General features: G+C 45.3%; 1 protein-coding gene and 1 long non-coding RNA gene across 5 annotated transcripts in view; both read right to left on the bottom strand.

The window, feature by feature from the left end:
* RAB11FIP4 (RAB11 family interacting protein 4) overlaps window positions 1-17,123 on the bottom strand; it is a 179,822-nt gene that overhangs the window by 118,793 nt on the left and 43,906 nt on the right. For all 4 annotated transcript variants that reach the window (XM_066980099.1, XM_066980100.1, XM_048064246.2 and 1 more), the window contains exon 3: window positions 10,623-10,711. In XM_066980099.1, coding sequence (XP_066836200.1) covers window positions 10,623-10,711 — 89 coding nt within the window. The remainder of the gene's footprint in view (window positions 1-10,622; window positions 10,712-17,123) is intronic.
* LOC106034696 (uncharacterized) lies at window positions 4,718-10,600 on the bottom strand. The gene is made up of 2 exons (XR_010825858.1): window positions 8,450-10,600; window positions 4,718-4,969 (listed from the first exon to the last, which is right to left on the bottom strand). It is a non-coding gene; the product is annotated as an uncharacterized lncRNA (long non-coding RNA).

Raw genomic sequence — 17,123 nt, 5'->3', positions numbered from 1 at the left:
CTCCTATCTGCACAAGCTGGGAAAAACTCCACGGAATCACCCTTTTCAATATGCCTTTTTTTTTTTTTTCTTTTTAAACCACACTGTATCTACTTCATGCCTTCCCAGTCATGTTAATTTGAGAGCAGGCTGCCAGATTCACACTGTTAGCCCAAAACACTCATCAGCATTTGCATCCACTCTGTATCAACATTGCCACAGCTACATTATTATTCCAACTTAACCCTGCTAGCAGCTTATCACAATGCCACGTACCAAAACAAGCCGGGACCCAGTGTACACATCCACCCAAACAAGCTGCCTATCTGACAGCCTATGCTCCAGCTGACACCCAAGTCAGCTGCGTAACTGCAATAACAGCCTGGGTAAAAAGGTGTGCCAAAGTGCAAAACTCCTAATTAGCAACACCTCTCAGGGGCCTAATTGATCTTGCCTGGATTTCTGTAAACTTAGAAGATGTAACAGTTGATGATTTATTTCCTGTTTCTCGTCCGTTCAGACTGTAACTCTCGGAGCAAGCCCTGCTGCGCTCCCCTTCTGAAAGCTATGTGGCAGCGTCCTGAGGGCACCAGCACCTCGTGCAGCCTGGAAATCCCTCGGGGACTGCGTTGACCAGAAATAAATCAGCGCTGTTGCGCCCAGTTCCTGCTGAGTTTCAGCAGCCTCTTCTTGCATGAAACTTCTGGACAGAAGCTGCGTTTCTTTGGCATCCTTACTCCAGCCACGGCCTCCGTGTCCCTGATTAAAAGAAGGTCAAGTAGCCCACATCTCTTTAATTTTTAATCGCAATTTCATGCTGTTATTTCAGCTGCTGGAGGCAGCGTAGCACAAATCCCGCAGGAGCAGTTCCTAGATACTCTCTTGTAGGCTGGCCTACTTTTCCTTCCTGTCGGGTTACAAATTGCTTATCACGGCCCTGATGTGTGGCGGTGCTGGGGAAGCGTGCCTCTACCCAATCGCATAAATGCTCCACTGTAGCATGTAAAATAGTGCATTTTGATCCTTCTCCAGCTTCTAAAAATAGACAAGATAATCAAGATCTAATTTTTAGCTCTGTGAGCCCAGCTGAGTACAATGGTATAATTTTAAGGGTAAATGGAACTGACAAACTGCTCAATAAACCTGCAGGTGGGAGGCACCAAACTGGGGAGGCCAGAGCCCACACAGCTTTGGGGGGGATTTGGGACATTTCAAGGGCTGGGGGTGAAATGCGAGAAGGAAGCGGGAAAGGAAAAGCACTGGGCAATTTCATTACCTGCATGAGTAATTCTGGTGGCACTTCCTGAAGCTACTGAAATCAAGCATTTGAGCCCTAAATAACTGCAGGCAGTCTAGCAGCAGCTGTATGGCAGAAATTCCTGTAAGATCTCCTAAGGAGGATTGTTTTTTTTTTTATGTAGGTGGGAAAACCCTGGCAGTATACGAAGCACTTTTGTTTTGACAAACAAGAGAAGGTTCCTCCAACAAAACGCGTTGCTCTCAGTCTGATCAGAGAGACTAAAGAGCAAAAAGGATGCAGGGAAATGCTTTTAGTTTGCTTGTGCAAGGAGGGGTTTCAGTGGCTTTGTTTAGCCTGACCACCTCTTTGTGGCAGACTTTCTCCCCAGTTTCAAAACCACCTGGAATGTGGCTTTATCAACCAGCTTTTACAGGCCTACACAGACCTTTCTCCCAGTTAAAAACAAAAACAACCACAACAAAAAATACTTAAGCCCATACTTTTTACTCCAAAGAAGGTTTTATATTTCAGTTTCACAACCTTTTCACTGAATATACTCAAAGAACACTCTGTGTTCCCTTATCTTCTATAAACACAGCACAATTCTGCCTGAACAGCAAAGAGAAAAGAGGTGAGGCAGAGGAGGAAACAAATACAAAGAAAGAAAGAAAGAGCTAGTTTCAGGTTTATGAACTGGAGGGCAAAGATAACTTCATCCCGTCACACAAGTGCCAAGAAACCCACAGAATCCCATATGCACTGCGTCTTACTTGGCTACTTTTATTACAGATACTTTGGTATTCCCAAAAGAAATATATCAGAGTCAGGACTGCTTCAACACCCTCTGACCGAGCAGCTTTATTTCTATAACAAGAGAACAGGACACAGTGAGTGCTGTAATAATACTTCTTCTGCTTATACTGTTCATAATGCCGTAGTCAAGACACACAAGTTAAAGTGGATGGATTTGCATTACAACAAACAACAGGTAAAAAGGGCTAAACCACAAAGTCATACTTACCTGAAGGATTAAATCAATAGGGATGCGACTTCCTCGACAGAAAGGGAGCAAGTTTTAGCTTTCCGTAATTTCACAGCCTCTACCCAAAGACTGATCCGCTGCCTAACTTGGTTCATCCACGGAGAAACAAGGATGGGAGGAACATTTTGCCATGGCAACTGACAATTCCAGAAAAACCACCCCCAAAACTGTGCTCAGTCAGAAAATCAGCAGATGAAAAGCTTGAAGATAACACCTCAGACAGAAAAAAAAAAATACATGAGAGAAAATGTCTGTTAAATAGAGGTTCTGTCAAAGAGAAACGTGATGGGCTTTCAAATGGCAAAGCTCCTGAAGGTTGTACAAAACCCGACCTGGGCCCCAGAACAACAAAATACTCAAAGAAGGGGCAAAGATACCAAGAAATATGGATGCACGAGGTAACTCTCCTTCAGAGGCCTGGAAGGACACTGGTTGTAGCTTCACCTGCTACTGAGTGCAGCAGGAACAGCCACGCTGAGCAGCCACAGCTCCGCCTGTTTGAAGCACCCCAGAAAGCACAGCCCTGAGAAGTGGCACGGGTCGACTGGGACAATGCCACGTGCAAAGTGAACAATTTCTGTTCCCTTGATGATTTATGTTTCTATTACAGGAGGACAGCAGTTCACCTGCAGCAGCAGGTGGTTACAATTTAAAACACATAACTGGCAGAATTTGGGCAAAAACACTGGCATAAACAAACTCAGCCCAGCCTTCCAGCCCCCCAAATCTGATCGAGCAGCACTGCACTGAGAAGCAGCATCACGGCAGCGACAGAAGCTCCAGCAGCGTCTCTCATGTCCCTCCCCAGCACCAAGCAGACTCTTGCTGGCCCCAAAGACAGCGGGATTGCATCTGGAGGGAGCAAAGCCCATCTGCTGGGGTGGCAGGGCAATAATGAGGTGGGAAAACACGTCTCCCTCCCTAGGAGCTCCTAGATTTCAAAATATTTTCTTGTCCCAGCTCAGGACGAGAAGGTCAAAACCTCAGATTTTTTTTGAAAAGAAAATCCAAAACACATTTCAGGAAAGGGATGAAGTATTTTTGGACTGGGCCAGAGTATTTCACTTTTTCTTGTATTATTTGGTGTGTTTTTTATACAACAACCAAGCAGAAACAAGTCCAGGGAAAAGTAATTTACTCTCTGAAGACATCAGCGTGTGATGTTGCACCAAATCACAAAATTCAAGTTGGTTTTGAAAGAGAAAATACTCCTCAAACAATCTTTTCTATGGCTGCTTTTGGAGGAGTCAGCATTTATTTTGTTGGAAGATGCCTACCTTGCCCTGAGTGCAGCACTGCTCATTCTCTGTGCAGCAGCTCTTCAGGGCAGCCTTTTGTAGTCAGCTTGAGCAGCCAGAGAGGTAGATTATTTTTATGCAGGTGCTCTGTACCAAGGACACTTTGCATGTATGCACAAACATAAAAAATATAAATCAGAATATTGCCAGGTGAAAGCAGCCAATTTCCATGTAAATTAGTCCCAAATGGGTGCACGCTGCGCTTTTCATTGCTCTTGGTAATTGTTCACTGGAGGTTTCTTGGCAGTTGTAGTTAATGTTGCTTTCCGATGCTTGGAAAAAAATAAAAAAAAAATGAATTGCTGAGAGTGTTGCCCTTAGAGGTTATAATAAACTTCTCAGCAGCGAAGATATTGCATTGCCTATGGATAATCCTATCTCGTCCTACCTAGGAACATGGGCTTGTTTCTCTGTGACGGCACGGCTGTGCTTTATGAAGATTTTGGACAGAGCTGAGCTTAGAAGTGTCTTCCAGCAAGGGATTCAGGTAACAACCTCCTCAGGAGCAAACCCACAGTGTTAGCCTAACTCTTACCAGGCCTTGTGAAGTCTTTCTCCTGATTTCTGCAGGGGCTGGGATCAATCCCTAGGCTGGGTCCAACAAAAGGCATCCCCGGAGATGTCGACTACACTCATTTCCCATGGGACACAATAAAAGCGGAGGGGAAGGAGAATCTGGCAGATTTAGGAGCATCAAATAGAAGCCAGACTTCTAGATTAGGAACGAGGGAACTTCTACTTCCTTTAGCGTGCCCAAGGGAGATGCTCGAGCCAGAACATCCCCCAGCTGAAGCACTGGGGGACATGCATGTCCCGCGTTCTGACTGCTGCAGCAGTGAGGATGCAGCCTCTCCCCCAGCTTGAGGAAAGATGTTAAGAATGAGTTGTTCGTAATCACAGCGTGGGTCCCACGGTGACAGCAGGACAGAAGAGCCCACCAGCAGCTTGGAAAGGGAAGCAATTTGCAAACATACGCTGTGCCGATTGCTGCGTAGCACAAACACCCCGAGAGTCCCAAGCGCGGGGAGGGAAGGCTTCACACGCGAGGCAGACACCGAGCAGCGACAATGCCAAAAACACAATGGGAGCCAAGAATGACAGCGTGGGGGTGGTGGAGAAAACTGAAGGCTGATAAGAAACAGAAAAAAAAAACAAAGCTTCAATTTGCTGTGTTTAATACTGCTTCTCCTGACTGCCTTGGCTGTGTTTTTCTCTTCGGTATCAGTTGGAAAGGTATTTCCAACTTAACATCTTAGCTGCTGTTTGTGTTAAGGTGGGAGATCTGATGTCCTTCACCCAAATTTTGCTTCAGCCTCCAGAAGGAAGAGCAGTGAGCTGAGTACAGCAAGGGTACACGGATCCAGTGCGATCCATGTGGGGAGTTTCTCTGGGGGCTCAGCCACACCAAGTCTGCACCAAGGACAAAAAAAAAAAAAAATCAACAGTCAAGCTCTGGAGGATGTGTGGTGCTCTCTGTAGCAAAGATCTGTTTTAACTTGTGGTGCCAGGTTAGCACTATGCCTTTACTCATTTTCATGGTGGACACCACCCTAAAAAGGGCAGACCACGCTTCTGGGAAGCTAAAAGTGATAAAGCAGATTTTTCTTGGGCTTGGGTGAGATTTGATGTCTTTGCTTACTCCTCTCTTCTGAAGTGACCCAGAGGGGTTTGTTCATCGGTAAAGTGGCATTGCTGTGGCTGCCAACATGCCTGGTGAAAGAGATGTCTTCAATAGTCAAAAAAAAAAAAAAAAAGGAGAGTTTTGCTTAAGATGCAAACAGCAAGAAGAACAAAACTGCAAGTTTGAGTTCAATAAAATATTCAACACTTTCCTGGGCTCTGCTTTGCAATAAATATAAGAAACAGCATGGAGATAATAAGCGCAATTCCATGCTGACCCAGTGACCTATGCAAATGGCCTGTCACCTTTCTTTAGTCCCGTGGTGTCTCAGGCTGCTATATCCTTCCTCAGCCTCACAAAAAACCCATGTGGATCACTGTCTTTTCCAGTGCAGAAAAGTCCCTCTGTCTGACATAGGTGTTAGTTAGCAGATCTCCTCAAGCAACTGGTGGGAAAAAAACTTTTTTTCGGAAGCCAGTGGGGGACTCCTAATTGCTGCTGAAAATATTTTCAAAGCAGCAGATCATCTAGTAGTCCCCGCTCCATCCCAGAGGCAAACACAATTTATTTGTCATGTTTCAACAATTTTTCTGCTGTTCATACAGTGTAATTAATCACTTGGCAGGCGGGCGAACACACACAGGGCTGAAAAGGCAGCTCACTCTTTGACATACAGCAATCATCCTGCACCTTGTTAAGCAGCAGACTCCCTCTTATTTACAGATGACAGCAGCAAAAAAGAAAAAAAAAAGAAAAAAGGGAAAACTGCCACTACTCGATACCGCACCAACAAATAAGATACTAACAGCCTTGTTTAAATCAGGGAGCCTGCTATTATTGGAGATTACAATAGGCTCTTCCACTGGGTTTGCGTGTACAGCATTTGGGCGTTGATTTCAGATGAAGAGGCAATTTCTCCTATACAAAAACGCATAGCCTGTCTCTTCACAAGCAGCTACTCAGGTACTCTGCTACCTGGTGAGAGGCTCTAGGACCTTTCATTCAACCTCCTCTCCTGTCACCTACCCAGGTGACCTGATTCAGGCTCCATTCAAATCTGAACAGCCAGAATATGCCCCAGGAAGTGCTGAAAAATCCAGATCCTGGTGCAGATTCCCTTTTCCCCAAACTTAAGACACCTGGACCCAGGCAACTGCTTCTCTGACCTACAGTGCAAGTCTTGGCCAGGGAGGTGCGGATGCAGCCAGCCTAATTCCCTTTCGGTCCTGTGGCCAGTGCTCACAGCTGGCTGGGTGCCCAGCAGGGCCCTGAGCCAACCGTTCACAAACGCTAGGCACGGGCACTTCGCTTTGTCTGAGCTGGCTGAATCTGGGTCTGGGTTTCCACACAGAGACTTCAGCTGTGGACTTTGCTGGTTAGCATCTCCTAAAGGCTAGCCAGGGCTCTGAAGTGCTACCAGAAACTTGCTGCAGAGCAAATCCTGCACAGTGGGCTGGGAGACTTTTGGCTCCCTTCAAACTGGAGCCAAAACTACACTTGAGGGCACAGCAGCCAGCACTGGGAAAGGCATTTGGGGTGGGTAAGTCGGCTTCTGTCACATTTACAACATTTCTATTCTCTCTCTAAAGAGACAGAAATTATACCGACCACTTATACTGCCTCTAAGAGGGCATGTTACAGACTGAAATACCAAATCCACAGACCCCAAACACATATGCAGGGGGTGCAGGTTTGTTCACAGGTCTGGGAGTGGAGAGGCTCTACGGCTGCTAGCTTGTGCCGCTTGTTGCAGAAGAGACCTGCTTCTCCTGCAGTATTTATAACCCTGTTCTTAACATCACAGAGCACTTTGAGCAGCAGTTTCAAAAGCTTCTCCTGCGTAGTGCCAGAACTTCGAGGTATTGGCACAAGGTAGGCTGGGGGAGGATGAGCAGGGACCCGAACATTTTCTTTCGGGTCTGACATGAGTTTCCTAACTGCCATCCCATCCTAAGTTTCTTTGGACCAACTCTCTCTGCTTGCACTAACATTTTTGCAGCCTGATTCAGTGCTGACGAAACTCAGTGAGACATTTCTGACTGATCTGATGGTCCCGTAGTAATTAAGTGCTGCCCTTTGCTTTCTGTGCATCATGCCCCGACAGACCTGAGCTCGAAGGACGAGTTATCTGTTTGCCTGACACAGCATACTGACAGTCTCTCATTACAAACCATTAGAAACCTTTCATGGAATGGTCTTTGCATTTTAAATTACATATGCTTTTTTTTTTTTTTCTTCTGGTTGTAGACATTAAAAGGTTATCAGTTTTTGTTCTTGTTTACTGTGAAGAAGAAAGTAAAAGCAGACCATTTAGAAAATATTAAATGAAATGCCCCAACCTCCTGGTAGCTGGGGATCTTACCTATCAGTTTAAATTAATTGCATCTAGTTGGTTGCAATTAAAGGCTTGAGTTTTGGCAGTTTCTTCTTCCCCATTTGCCTCAAAACACACAAACAGCTTGATCAGTTCAGCACCTCACTGTGGCTCCTGCCTTTACCTCATCCCACTTCTTGGCATTACCTTCACCTCTGCGTGCCTCTGCTTCATTTTGGGCTTCGAAAAGCGCTGATACAGGGAATAGGCACATGGGAGAGGAAGCCAAAGTGAAAGCAGGGGAAAGGGGAAATAACGTGAGACAAGGACAAGTCTCCTTTTCCTTTTCTCTCTCCCAAATCACAAGCACCTGAGAGTTAGACAGACATGCAAAGGGTATCCTGGGATGAAAATCAGATTAACAGGCAACTGCTGGTTGTGCCACTGGGAGCTGCATGTAAGCTTGACTACATCAGCAGGAATTCACACTCAGTAAGGTCTGGGAAGTGCAAAGTGAACTTGCACGTGTTCAGGATGTGCTTCCCTGGGAGCGGAGCACCAACCTCAGCAGCAGCAAAAACCTCAAATCCACCCAGGCCTCAGAAGTTCTCCCCTATTTCACCAGAATGAAAACTGCAACTTTCTTCCCAATAGGAGAGGATCCTTAAAGCAAGTACAGAGCTGGTTCTCAGCGTTTTCCCAGTCTTTAACTGACATCTAGTGAAGAGTTTCTGAACTGCGCCTGAACGACCGACCTGGAAACTGTAGGATGAGACTGCCTCTGTGGAAGGCAGAGCTGTGCAGGGGAGAGAGAGCTTAAGCGTGGGGTGTACCAAAACGTACACAGCCCCCTCATGCTTCACTTTCCAGCACCTTCTCTACAGCATATCTTTGGTTGACAGCACGTCTGAAACCTGGCCCAGAGGAATAAAGACCCAACAACCACACCACCTGCCTTTAGAGTCAGATGGAGCCAGCAACATCTGCACAGGGAGACGCCGAGTGTTTGCAGAGAGCCTGCTTTCTGTTTTATAGTCTCTATCATCTCTTGCAAAACAGAGAGGTTGGTTTATGATGTCTATTCAGGTTACCAAGCAACACCATCGCGGGCATCTATGTCACCAGTTACAAAACAATTCGGTTTGGGATACGAGCGGAGTGTGAGCGCTGTCAGCTCTCCGCTGCCCAGGTTCTGAAAGCAGCCTGCCACTTCCATCAAGCAGAAAGAGCCAACAAGCCCAGACAACTCCTCCCGATTCAAAAAGTTGATGTCCAAATTCTGCCCTTTTGTTTGCAGCCTTAGAAGGCTCCTCCTATCTTGTGACAGACATCATCTGCCTTGAGCTGAAGGAAACGTCTGTGTACCTTCTGCACAATCAGTGAGAACCGTTCTGTGTATCACCACAAAGCAATGGGGACAGGCTGACCAAGGACAGGCTCCGTGGCACTCACACCTCTCACCACGTGCTTCTGCAACTAAGCTGAAGCGCTCGTCCCAGGTATTCATGAGGAGTGCAAAGAAAATGGTAAAGCAGGATCCTGGTGGGGTTGAGTGATGGGTGCTGGTAAAGCAGGATCCTGGTGGGGCTGAGTGATGGGTGCTTTCCCTACGCATGCAGCGGAAGGAAGGGCTCCCTGCCTCTGAGCAGCTCCAGCTCCATCCCTCAACAGAACTCTTCACCAGTCCGTGCCTGAGCTCCTGTAGCTCGCACCCGAAACGTGGCCCAGCATTACAAAGAAGCCGTAGCTCAACTCTTCAGCTAATTACAGGTTCAACCCTCCTGCAGGGAGGCCTGCTTGGAGGAAGCTGTCACCCCAGGACTCGGCCACAAACACACAACCACAGCACTGCCTGCAGCCCGGTGGTTACCACACCTTTAACCCGGATGCCAGCAAGGTACACCTTGAGCTCAGGCTCATCACTTGGCCTCCATTACAAATCTCTGCCACGCTGACTCACTAAAATTTCCATCACACCAGGTCTTTGTTCTTCCTAGGCATCTCCCCACCATGAGTCCACTCTCTAATCACTGTGAAACTCTTTTTTTTTGTCATCAAAAGATGCAACTAGAGTTGTCAGAGCTCCCAGGCCCAGCTCCCAGCCTCTCCGAGCCACAATTGCTCTCACTGCCCCCTCGTTTGTACCAGTTCACGCGAGGGCATCTGAAGCCACCTTCTGCTAGAAGCCTCCAGTGCAGAGGCCATAAATTGCTAACAGCACCTTCCTTGTTCTGCCTTCCTTTTGGGCATTCTCAGCCCAGGGCTTTTCACTGGCCCTTCCCTGACTAAGCACCTCATCCACCCACTCACAGATCTTTTCTCCCCTACAGGTGCTCTCAGAGGAACACAGACAGCAGCATTTCCCACTAAGCTTATCACTTGCCCTTCCTCACTGTATGAGGATTGTTTTCACACTTTGTCACCAGGGAAGCTACAATATTTTACATCCAAATTTCACAATGACTTGCAAGTCTCCTAGCGCCACCGACATCTGAGTGCACAATGCTAACTGTGCCTTTAATCATAACACGCACATGAGTGGAGGTGACTAAAACCAAAGTAAAATGAAGGAGAGACAAAGAGATGCTTAAACGAAGTGTAACATCGTCCTGCCTGTTGTTGCAGACACCGTCAAATTATGGACAAGGACTTGAACCTTTAATAGCCTGAAAAATTGAGTATGGATATATCATACCGACCAGCCAAAATATTATCGAGGTATTTTTGTTTCTGCTTCCCAACTGCTGCTCAATCCCTATTTATTATCTGCAGAAGGTCTCTGAGGACTTGTTCACCTACAAAGTTTGACTGATTTAATTAGATCCCAATCATTGTTTTCCACTTATGTGGTGCCAGCAAGCTCATATGTGATGGCTTCACCGACAAGAGAATACTAAGGCTTGTAAGAGCAGTGCTAACCAAGTCCTAAATTCTCTCTCATCAGCTTACAGATAGCCTGTGTTAAATACAGCTTAAACCAGTACAGAAGGCTTGCTAACAGTCATGAATCTAGGAAGGAAGAGTCAACAGGCCAAGCGAAACAGCAGCATTTATAACAACCCAACCACACATCACTCCAGAGACGTTCTCAGCCCAGTAAGATGAGACAGAACCGATGCTTCTCTTACCTGGTAATAGTAGTCAACATACTGTGGCTCATAGTGGTGAGGCCCAGAGTTTTCAGGAGACAGGACATCTTTCAGTAACTCTTCACAGCCTGGCAAACAAACAAAAGCAAATGGTCAAGCTGAGAGCTTGTCTCCCAGAGATTACATGGACAACAGAGGAAGAAACAGAGTTGTAGTTAGCCTGCATGCACAAAACCTTGAAAGACAGCTCCAGAATATGTTTAAATAGTTCTAACAAAGCTCTGCCTTCAGAGCTGTGCAGGGCACATATTCAGCGTGTGACACTGCCATTACACTAATGCTGGCACAGCATGGCTGCTCTGAGCTGCAATGAAACCTGCACATTGCCTGGCTTGGGCAGCTGTCCTGAGGAATGGAGACCACCCCCACCCAACCGCAACCTCTGGACTCGCAGGCCTGGCATTAGCCAGCATCTGCTTGACATCAGCATCAGCAGAGCTGCTTCTGATTCCCTCTGGTCTAAGGACGGACTGGGCAATACCCAAATGTCACATAATCCGCTTCAAAAAGAGCTCAGTCACGGAGCACACAGTGTTTGGCAAGCAAATGTTCACGTGCTGCAGTCAGATCTTCAGCTTCTGTGTTTGCTTTTGTTAACAACCACACTAACAGCTGGAAAAATCAATGTCCATGTTTCCCCCAGTCCTTGTCTCGTCTGAAAACCTGAGACAAATATAGAAACACTCAAATCACCAAATGTCTCATTTCCCATTAATTACCAGTGACTGCACTTGGCATGTTGAGCTGCAGTGATATCAGGCCAAGTTATTTCAGAACAACCAGCTTTCAGCCTTGGGCCTGAACTGCACACAACCTCAGCATGCGTACATTCGGAGGCAGCAATTAGCCAGCAGTATTCCTCTTTTCCATCCATCACTAATGCAATACATTTGCCCGTGACACAACACACTGATACTCATGAGGCAGGTGAGTCAGAGAAGGCAGAATAATGCAAGGAAGTGTGAAATATAAGGATTTATCCTGTTAGCTGGCCTTCTCTCTTGCTTTTTTAAAATAACGAAATAACATCTCTAGGGTAGAAGATACCTTGTGGTTATGGAGGGGAGTCCCTTACGAAAGAAGGGAGTACTTAACAGGGAAGGTGACCAGATGGAGGATGCCTAATGATGATGAGGGATCAACGTGTTTTCCCTGTCTCCTACACAGACACATATGCCAGAGGCACCACCAGGTGGATGAAGCAAGTGATGTGGTGTGCATTTTTTACTTTTCTGGAGAAGTCAGCAAGCAAGAATTGTGTTATTGTCATTTCACAAAGAGGAGCTCACATGGGAGTAACAATCCAAAGAGATTATTTACCATTATTTACCTTCTGAAAAGAGGCAAAATATTAAAACGTTTTTGCCTTGAGACAGCATCTTTCTACATAACTTGCTTTGCCTGTGGCTGTCACATTTCCAGCTCGCCCATGGTCCATTTCTTTCTCCTGGCTTTAGCATTATGTTTGTCAGCCTGTGTTTGACTAAGGGTACTTTCTAGTCCTCTTACAGAGGATTCAATTTACTGTTTGTACCTTTTGACATTTATAACAAAATCTTATTACTTATCAAACTACCTCATGCCAGCACCCACTGTGAGAGTCTTTACATGTACGGACTGCTTGCTCTGCTAAATGCTCTCTGCGTGATACGGAGCACGTACTCGTTAAAGTGAGTTATCTCCATCAAAATGGAAAATAAATGCCAAGTGCTACACAGCAATGGATGTAGATTTGTCTAATGAAGGAGACGTGTTTACACAGTTCTAAAAATTCCCAGCTATATCTTCAGCTATAAGGTTAGGTCTTATTTTCCTATTTCAGCTGTACTAACAGTGCTTCTAGCTAAAGACTTCTAAGCAGTCAGCCTTTACTTAATTAAGCCTCTTAGATAAGTGTACCACCTTCCCCAACCTTTTTCTTTGGTGGGCAAAAGTCTCAAAGGCTGTGGGTTTTCAAAGGTGCAAGAGGCATTTAACTACCAAACCTCTCTGCCTTGTTTCCTTTTGAAACACCAACCAGACTGGTCTCTTAGAGCCAGAGTCACAAACGGCATCCAGATCTCCGGGATCTCAAATCTGGAGTTTAGCTGCAAGGTCCTCTGTGTCCCCTCTTTGCTGCCCAGTTCTTATCTGATATTTTTCCTGATCACAGTTATTCATTTTCTTTGACCATTAAGGTCTATCTCTTCATGACAGCCCTTGACCATTTAAATTAAAACGTATAATTTTCTCAGTAAAAACACACGGGAGAAAAAGCACCATCTCGTCCATACCTAACCTACTTGGGGCAGCCCTAACCACTTCTTCACGAGAGCCACCTGGCACAGGCTTTCGTGTCCTGGTCCAGAACCGCAGAAGCCAATCAAGCACTTGAGCCATTTCCAGAACATCACCAGGCACTTAATCCAATTTGTTTACCGAGCTGAAGAGCTCCACTTGGCAAACGGAGCCAAATCTTCCTTTTATTGAAATCACAGACTGAATTTCCATTGACACTGACAGACTCAGGATGTAGTTCATCTGAGACCACCTCCTCCTACAGAGGTGACTTTTTGTTGGGAAGACATTTGAGCGTGCAGCAACCAGCGTCCCCTGTGGGAGAGGTTTGCTGAGTACGATTAACGTGCTGGCATGACAGCTTGGATCTCCTCATCCTGCTGGGAAGATTTGCATGTTATTACACCCGGCAAAAAGAGAAGAGGAAAAGAAACTGCTGAGAGGCCGTTCTCCTTCGGGGTTACTCAAAAACACCGCTGCTACCTTGCAGTCAGCTGGACCCGATCCAACATCCAGCAAACCAATGGAAGGATGCCCACTGGCTGCGAGAAGCTTAGGATCATGCCACCATTTTCACTCCGCTTAAGAACTATGTTTAACGAATAAATGCTTTGTTGCTCATTTCCCCCATCAAGGCACAAACTGCCATCCCTAACCATGGAGGGCTGTGGTGCTGCTCTTTTCCCAGGGCCCAGCCCCTACCACCAGGGCAGCGGGTTTTGGCACAGTTGGTAAATGCATCGCCTTTCTTGCCTAGCATTTTTCTGCAACACTGCTAATATATCTCACCTTTCATTTCCCTTATCTGAAGGATGATTTGAATTTTGCAAGTACTCTACGAGGTTTACACAAGGGGCACACCATAAGAAGGGGACTATATTAACCTGCAGTTTCTCAAATACTGTTCATGTCTTCTTATTACCCAAATATATTTTGGCTTGCAGCCCGGGAAATGCCAGTGAGCTAAATGAAAGTGTCACAGTCCAGAAAGGAAACAGGAAAAAAAAATCAAGGTTTACTCTGGCACGGCTCAGCGTGGAAACATGAAGGCATTGGACAGCAGCTTGTACAGGGAGTTGTCTGGTCTGGCACACAGGGTGCTTTCTGCTACCAGTATCACTCTTGAGGACAAACGTTTTTGCCTGGGCTTGCAGAACTGCCACGATCGGTATTTCAAGCCATGCAGCAATACGCACCCAAGGCTAGAGTCTGTCCATAAATAACCCACTGCAAATAAATGAACGGATACTTCCCGGCTACTTTAAGGACCTCCTGCACTGAGCTGTCCCATTGTTGTTATAATTTCATTTTCCAGGAAACAGTAAAACTGAAAGCCACTTCTATGGCTGTTTAGAGATATTTCACTTGAATGCCTACTTGTATCACAAGATTTTAACGTGTTCAGTTTTCTCTCACCCTTGCTATGGCTGGGAACATCTCCTCATGCACATTTCTGGGCAGCATTTAGCAAGGAGACCCAGCTCCGCTGCAGTCAGTGAGGCAGTGAATGGAGGCAAAGAGCTAACCCAAGGATGGTTTCAAGTCCTTCTACATTTTCTACAGCTGTGCAAAAGGATGCCCTCTGTGGAGAACACTGCTGAAGGGCTGTGCATTGTATAAATCACTGTCCAGGGTGACAGAGATCAGGAGCAACCTCATATCTGGAGGAGGAACTCAGTTACCAAACCGCAGGAGAGTGGTGAGGCTGCTGTTTCTTCGGCTAGAGACACGCGGTGAGCCAGCAGAGCCAGCTGCTCTTGTGCCCCTCAAAAGACTGCTTGACACAGCAGTGTGTGTCACATCTCATGCACCAAAGCACCGGGTCACTCTCTGATCTGGTTCTGTCAAAATTATTGAAGTTAAACACACATTTATCCAAAGTATGCCAAAAGCAGAAGCGTACACGGCTCCTTTGGCCTGAACTGGATCGGGAAACAACCTGCAATCTGGGAATTATTTGCAGGGGCAAACTGAAGTAAAAAGAAAACTGCCTGCACTCTGGTAAGAGAAAGATGCTGCAGAACAAGAAAACTAAGCATCATAACCACTAGATCATTTACCCTCTCCTTTTGTGAAAACACAAGTATTTCTGGAAAATACCAAACTAATGCTAGTAACCTCTCCAAAGGCAGTGCTGGCTGTCCCAGAGGCAGGTCAGGCTCATCTTTAGCCCTAAGCAAAGATGATGAAAGTGTTTTCCAAGTCACTGAAGGGGAAGACGTGAACCTTTAACATTTTCTGTTTGCTTAGGATGCCAGAAATGACTTCCCTTACCACATAGTTTTAGATATTTACCTTCAGTTTCATTTAAAGAAACGTTTTTCACACTCTAGCAGACAGTTAATTTGCAAACAGACACTCTGGCTGCAAATAAACACAACTGCAGCAAAGTGGTTTTCCTGCAAATGTTCCAAGAAGGAGAATTAACCCATGCTGTGTCAGGCAATTTTCACAGGCAATTAAACAACTTTAATACTATAGGAAATCAAATCTGGCTACGTAATTGAATGGAGTTGGTTCCTGGCATTCTTCCTAAGACCAATAGCTTTTTACTTCATCTACCCTTGGATCTTTAATGGTGTTTTAGACCCGTTTATGGTTTCAGGCTATATTTAGTAAAATTTAGTTGAGTCTTAGCAAACTCTGACGTACTTTTAAGAGCAACCAAGTTCAGTTCATTAAGAGTTTTAGCCTGACTCACAGAAGGAGGGCTCAGCTCTTTGCATTTACCATGACAGTCCTTCTCCCTAGAGCCAGACCAAGTACTGCTCCTGTTTGTAAGACATCCTTACTAGAACACACAGACTCATCAAATCCTCTCCAGCTATGGTACATTGCGAAGTTTGAGATCTACAGCTATAAGCCTAAACGGGCTCATAAAGACTTTGATGTTTTCTGCTGTGCTTAACTGAAATTCTTGTGGTAGCACAGCTCTTCTGCTCTTTAGAACTGGTATGTATTGCAAATACTGGTGTTCAGCAAATAAATACAAACTCCTCCTGTGTGAGTGCAACATATCCATCTCAAATTCTGTACTGGATCTTTGGGGCAAAGCTGATGCAATCCTATTGTCAGCTATGGGACTGCAAATTAAGAGAGAGAATCAAAACTCAGCACTGGTTCTGTGGAAAATGTTTGTTTGGAGCAGCTAAATGAAAATATAAAAGCAAATTAAAAAAAAAAGTCACCAGTGAAACAGAAGGCCAGAAATATTCTGCTCTGGAAAACTTTCTTTTGAAAAAACATCAAATTTCATACTACATTATTTTCACAGTACTGATAACCTGCCACAGTGGGAGCTAAAAGAACAGCCAACTTCACTTTTTTTAGCATTTCTTTGAAGCTTTGGGAAAATCTGTATTCCTGGAATTTTCATCAAAATTACTAGGACCTTATGGAGAAAATAACTACTTTTTCCAAAAGAAAAAAAAAAACGACAACTTATCTACTCACATCGGGACTGGTTTGAGAAGTTTTCCAGCCAACTGCAGTAATTAAAGATCCAAGAAAGCACAGGGATGGATTTTTGAACTGTCTGTGTTACTATTTTGAAGACTCAAAGGTTGCTATTGCTGAAGGTGGGGAAGGGTAGAAATGCAGAACTGTGCTTCTCCCAGAGTTAATGAACATGAAGGGCTCCTACATCTCTGCATTTTTTAATATTATAACAGATCATCACTTTAAAGTCCTTATAACGTCTAGAAGATGAGTAAAGGACTTTTCCTCCAGGGGAACAATAAGCTGTACAATTTCATTTGGAAAAAAACACAAAAACACAGTGATTCTGCTAAAGCATGAAAATTCATTACTGCAGAAATGCTCTGTGCTGGCACGGCTCAGCCTCTCCCCTTATGAAAGCCATTGCCCTCCAATTACTGCACAGTGGTTAGCGATGTTTTCGTGGTTTAAATAAGCAATGAAGTTGGAATATGTTTGCCTTTATCTTTTAATTCTGCGTGAATTTGTATTCACATTTTACCCTCTCATCTGTGTGAGCTGCAACACCAAGGTCAGCAGGGGGAGCTCGCTCTTTATTTGTCAGGGTTTGGTGGGTTTTTGGTGTTTTGTAAGCAAAGTATCAGAGTGGAAAGACTACCGTGAAGAAAACAGAAACCTTAAAACAGAAGGAACAGATCAGACTTAATTGGAGCCTGCTAAACAGACCAAGAGCCTGGTCCTGCAAACACTTACCAGCCTGTAGAG

This window comes from Anser cygnoides, chromosome 19, assembly GCF_040182565.1.
Source record: "Anser cygnoides isolate HZ-2024a breed goose chromosome 19, Taihu_goose_T2T_genome, whole genome shotgun sequence".
NCBI lineage: Eukaryota > Metazoa > Chordata > Aves > Anseriformes > Anatidae > Anser > Anser cygnoides.
The sequence above is the reverse complement of the archived record's forward strand: the minus strand, read 5'-3'. Positions and strand labels throughout refer to the sequence as shown.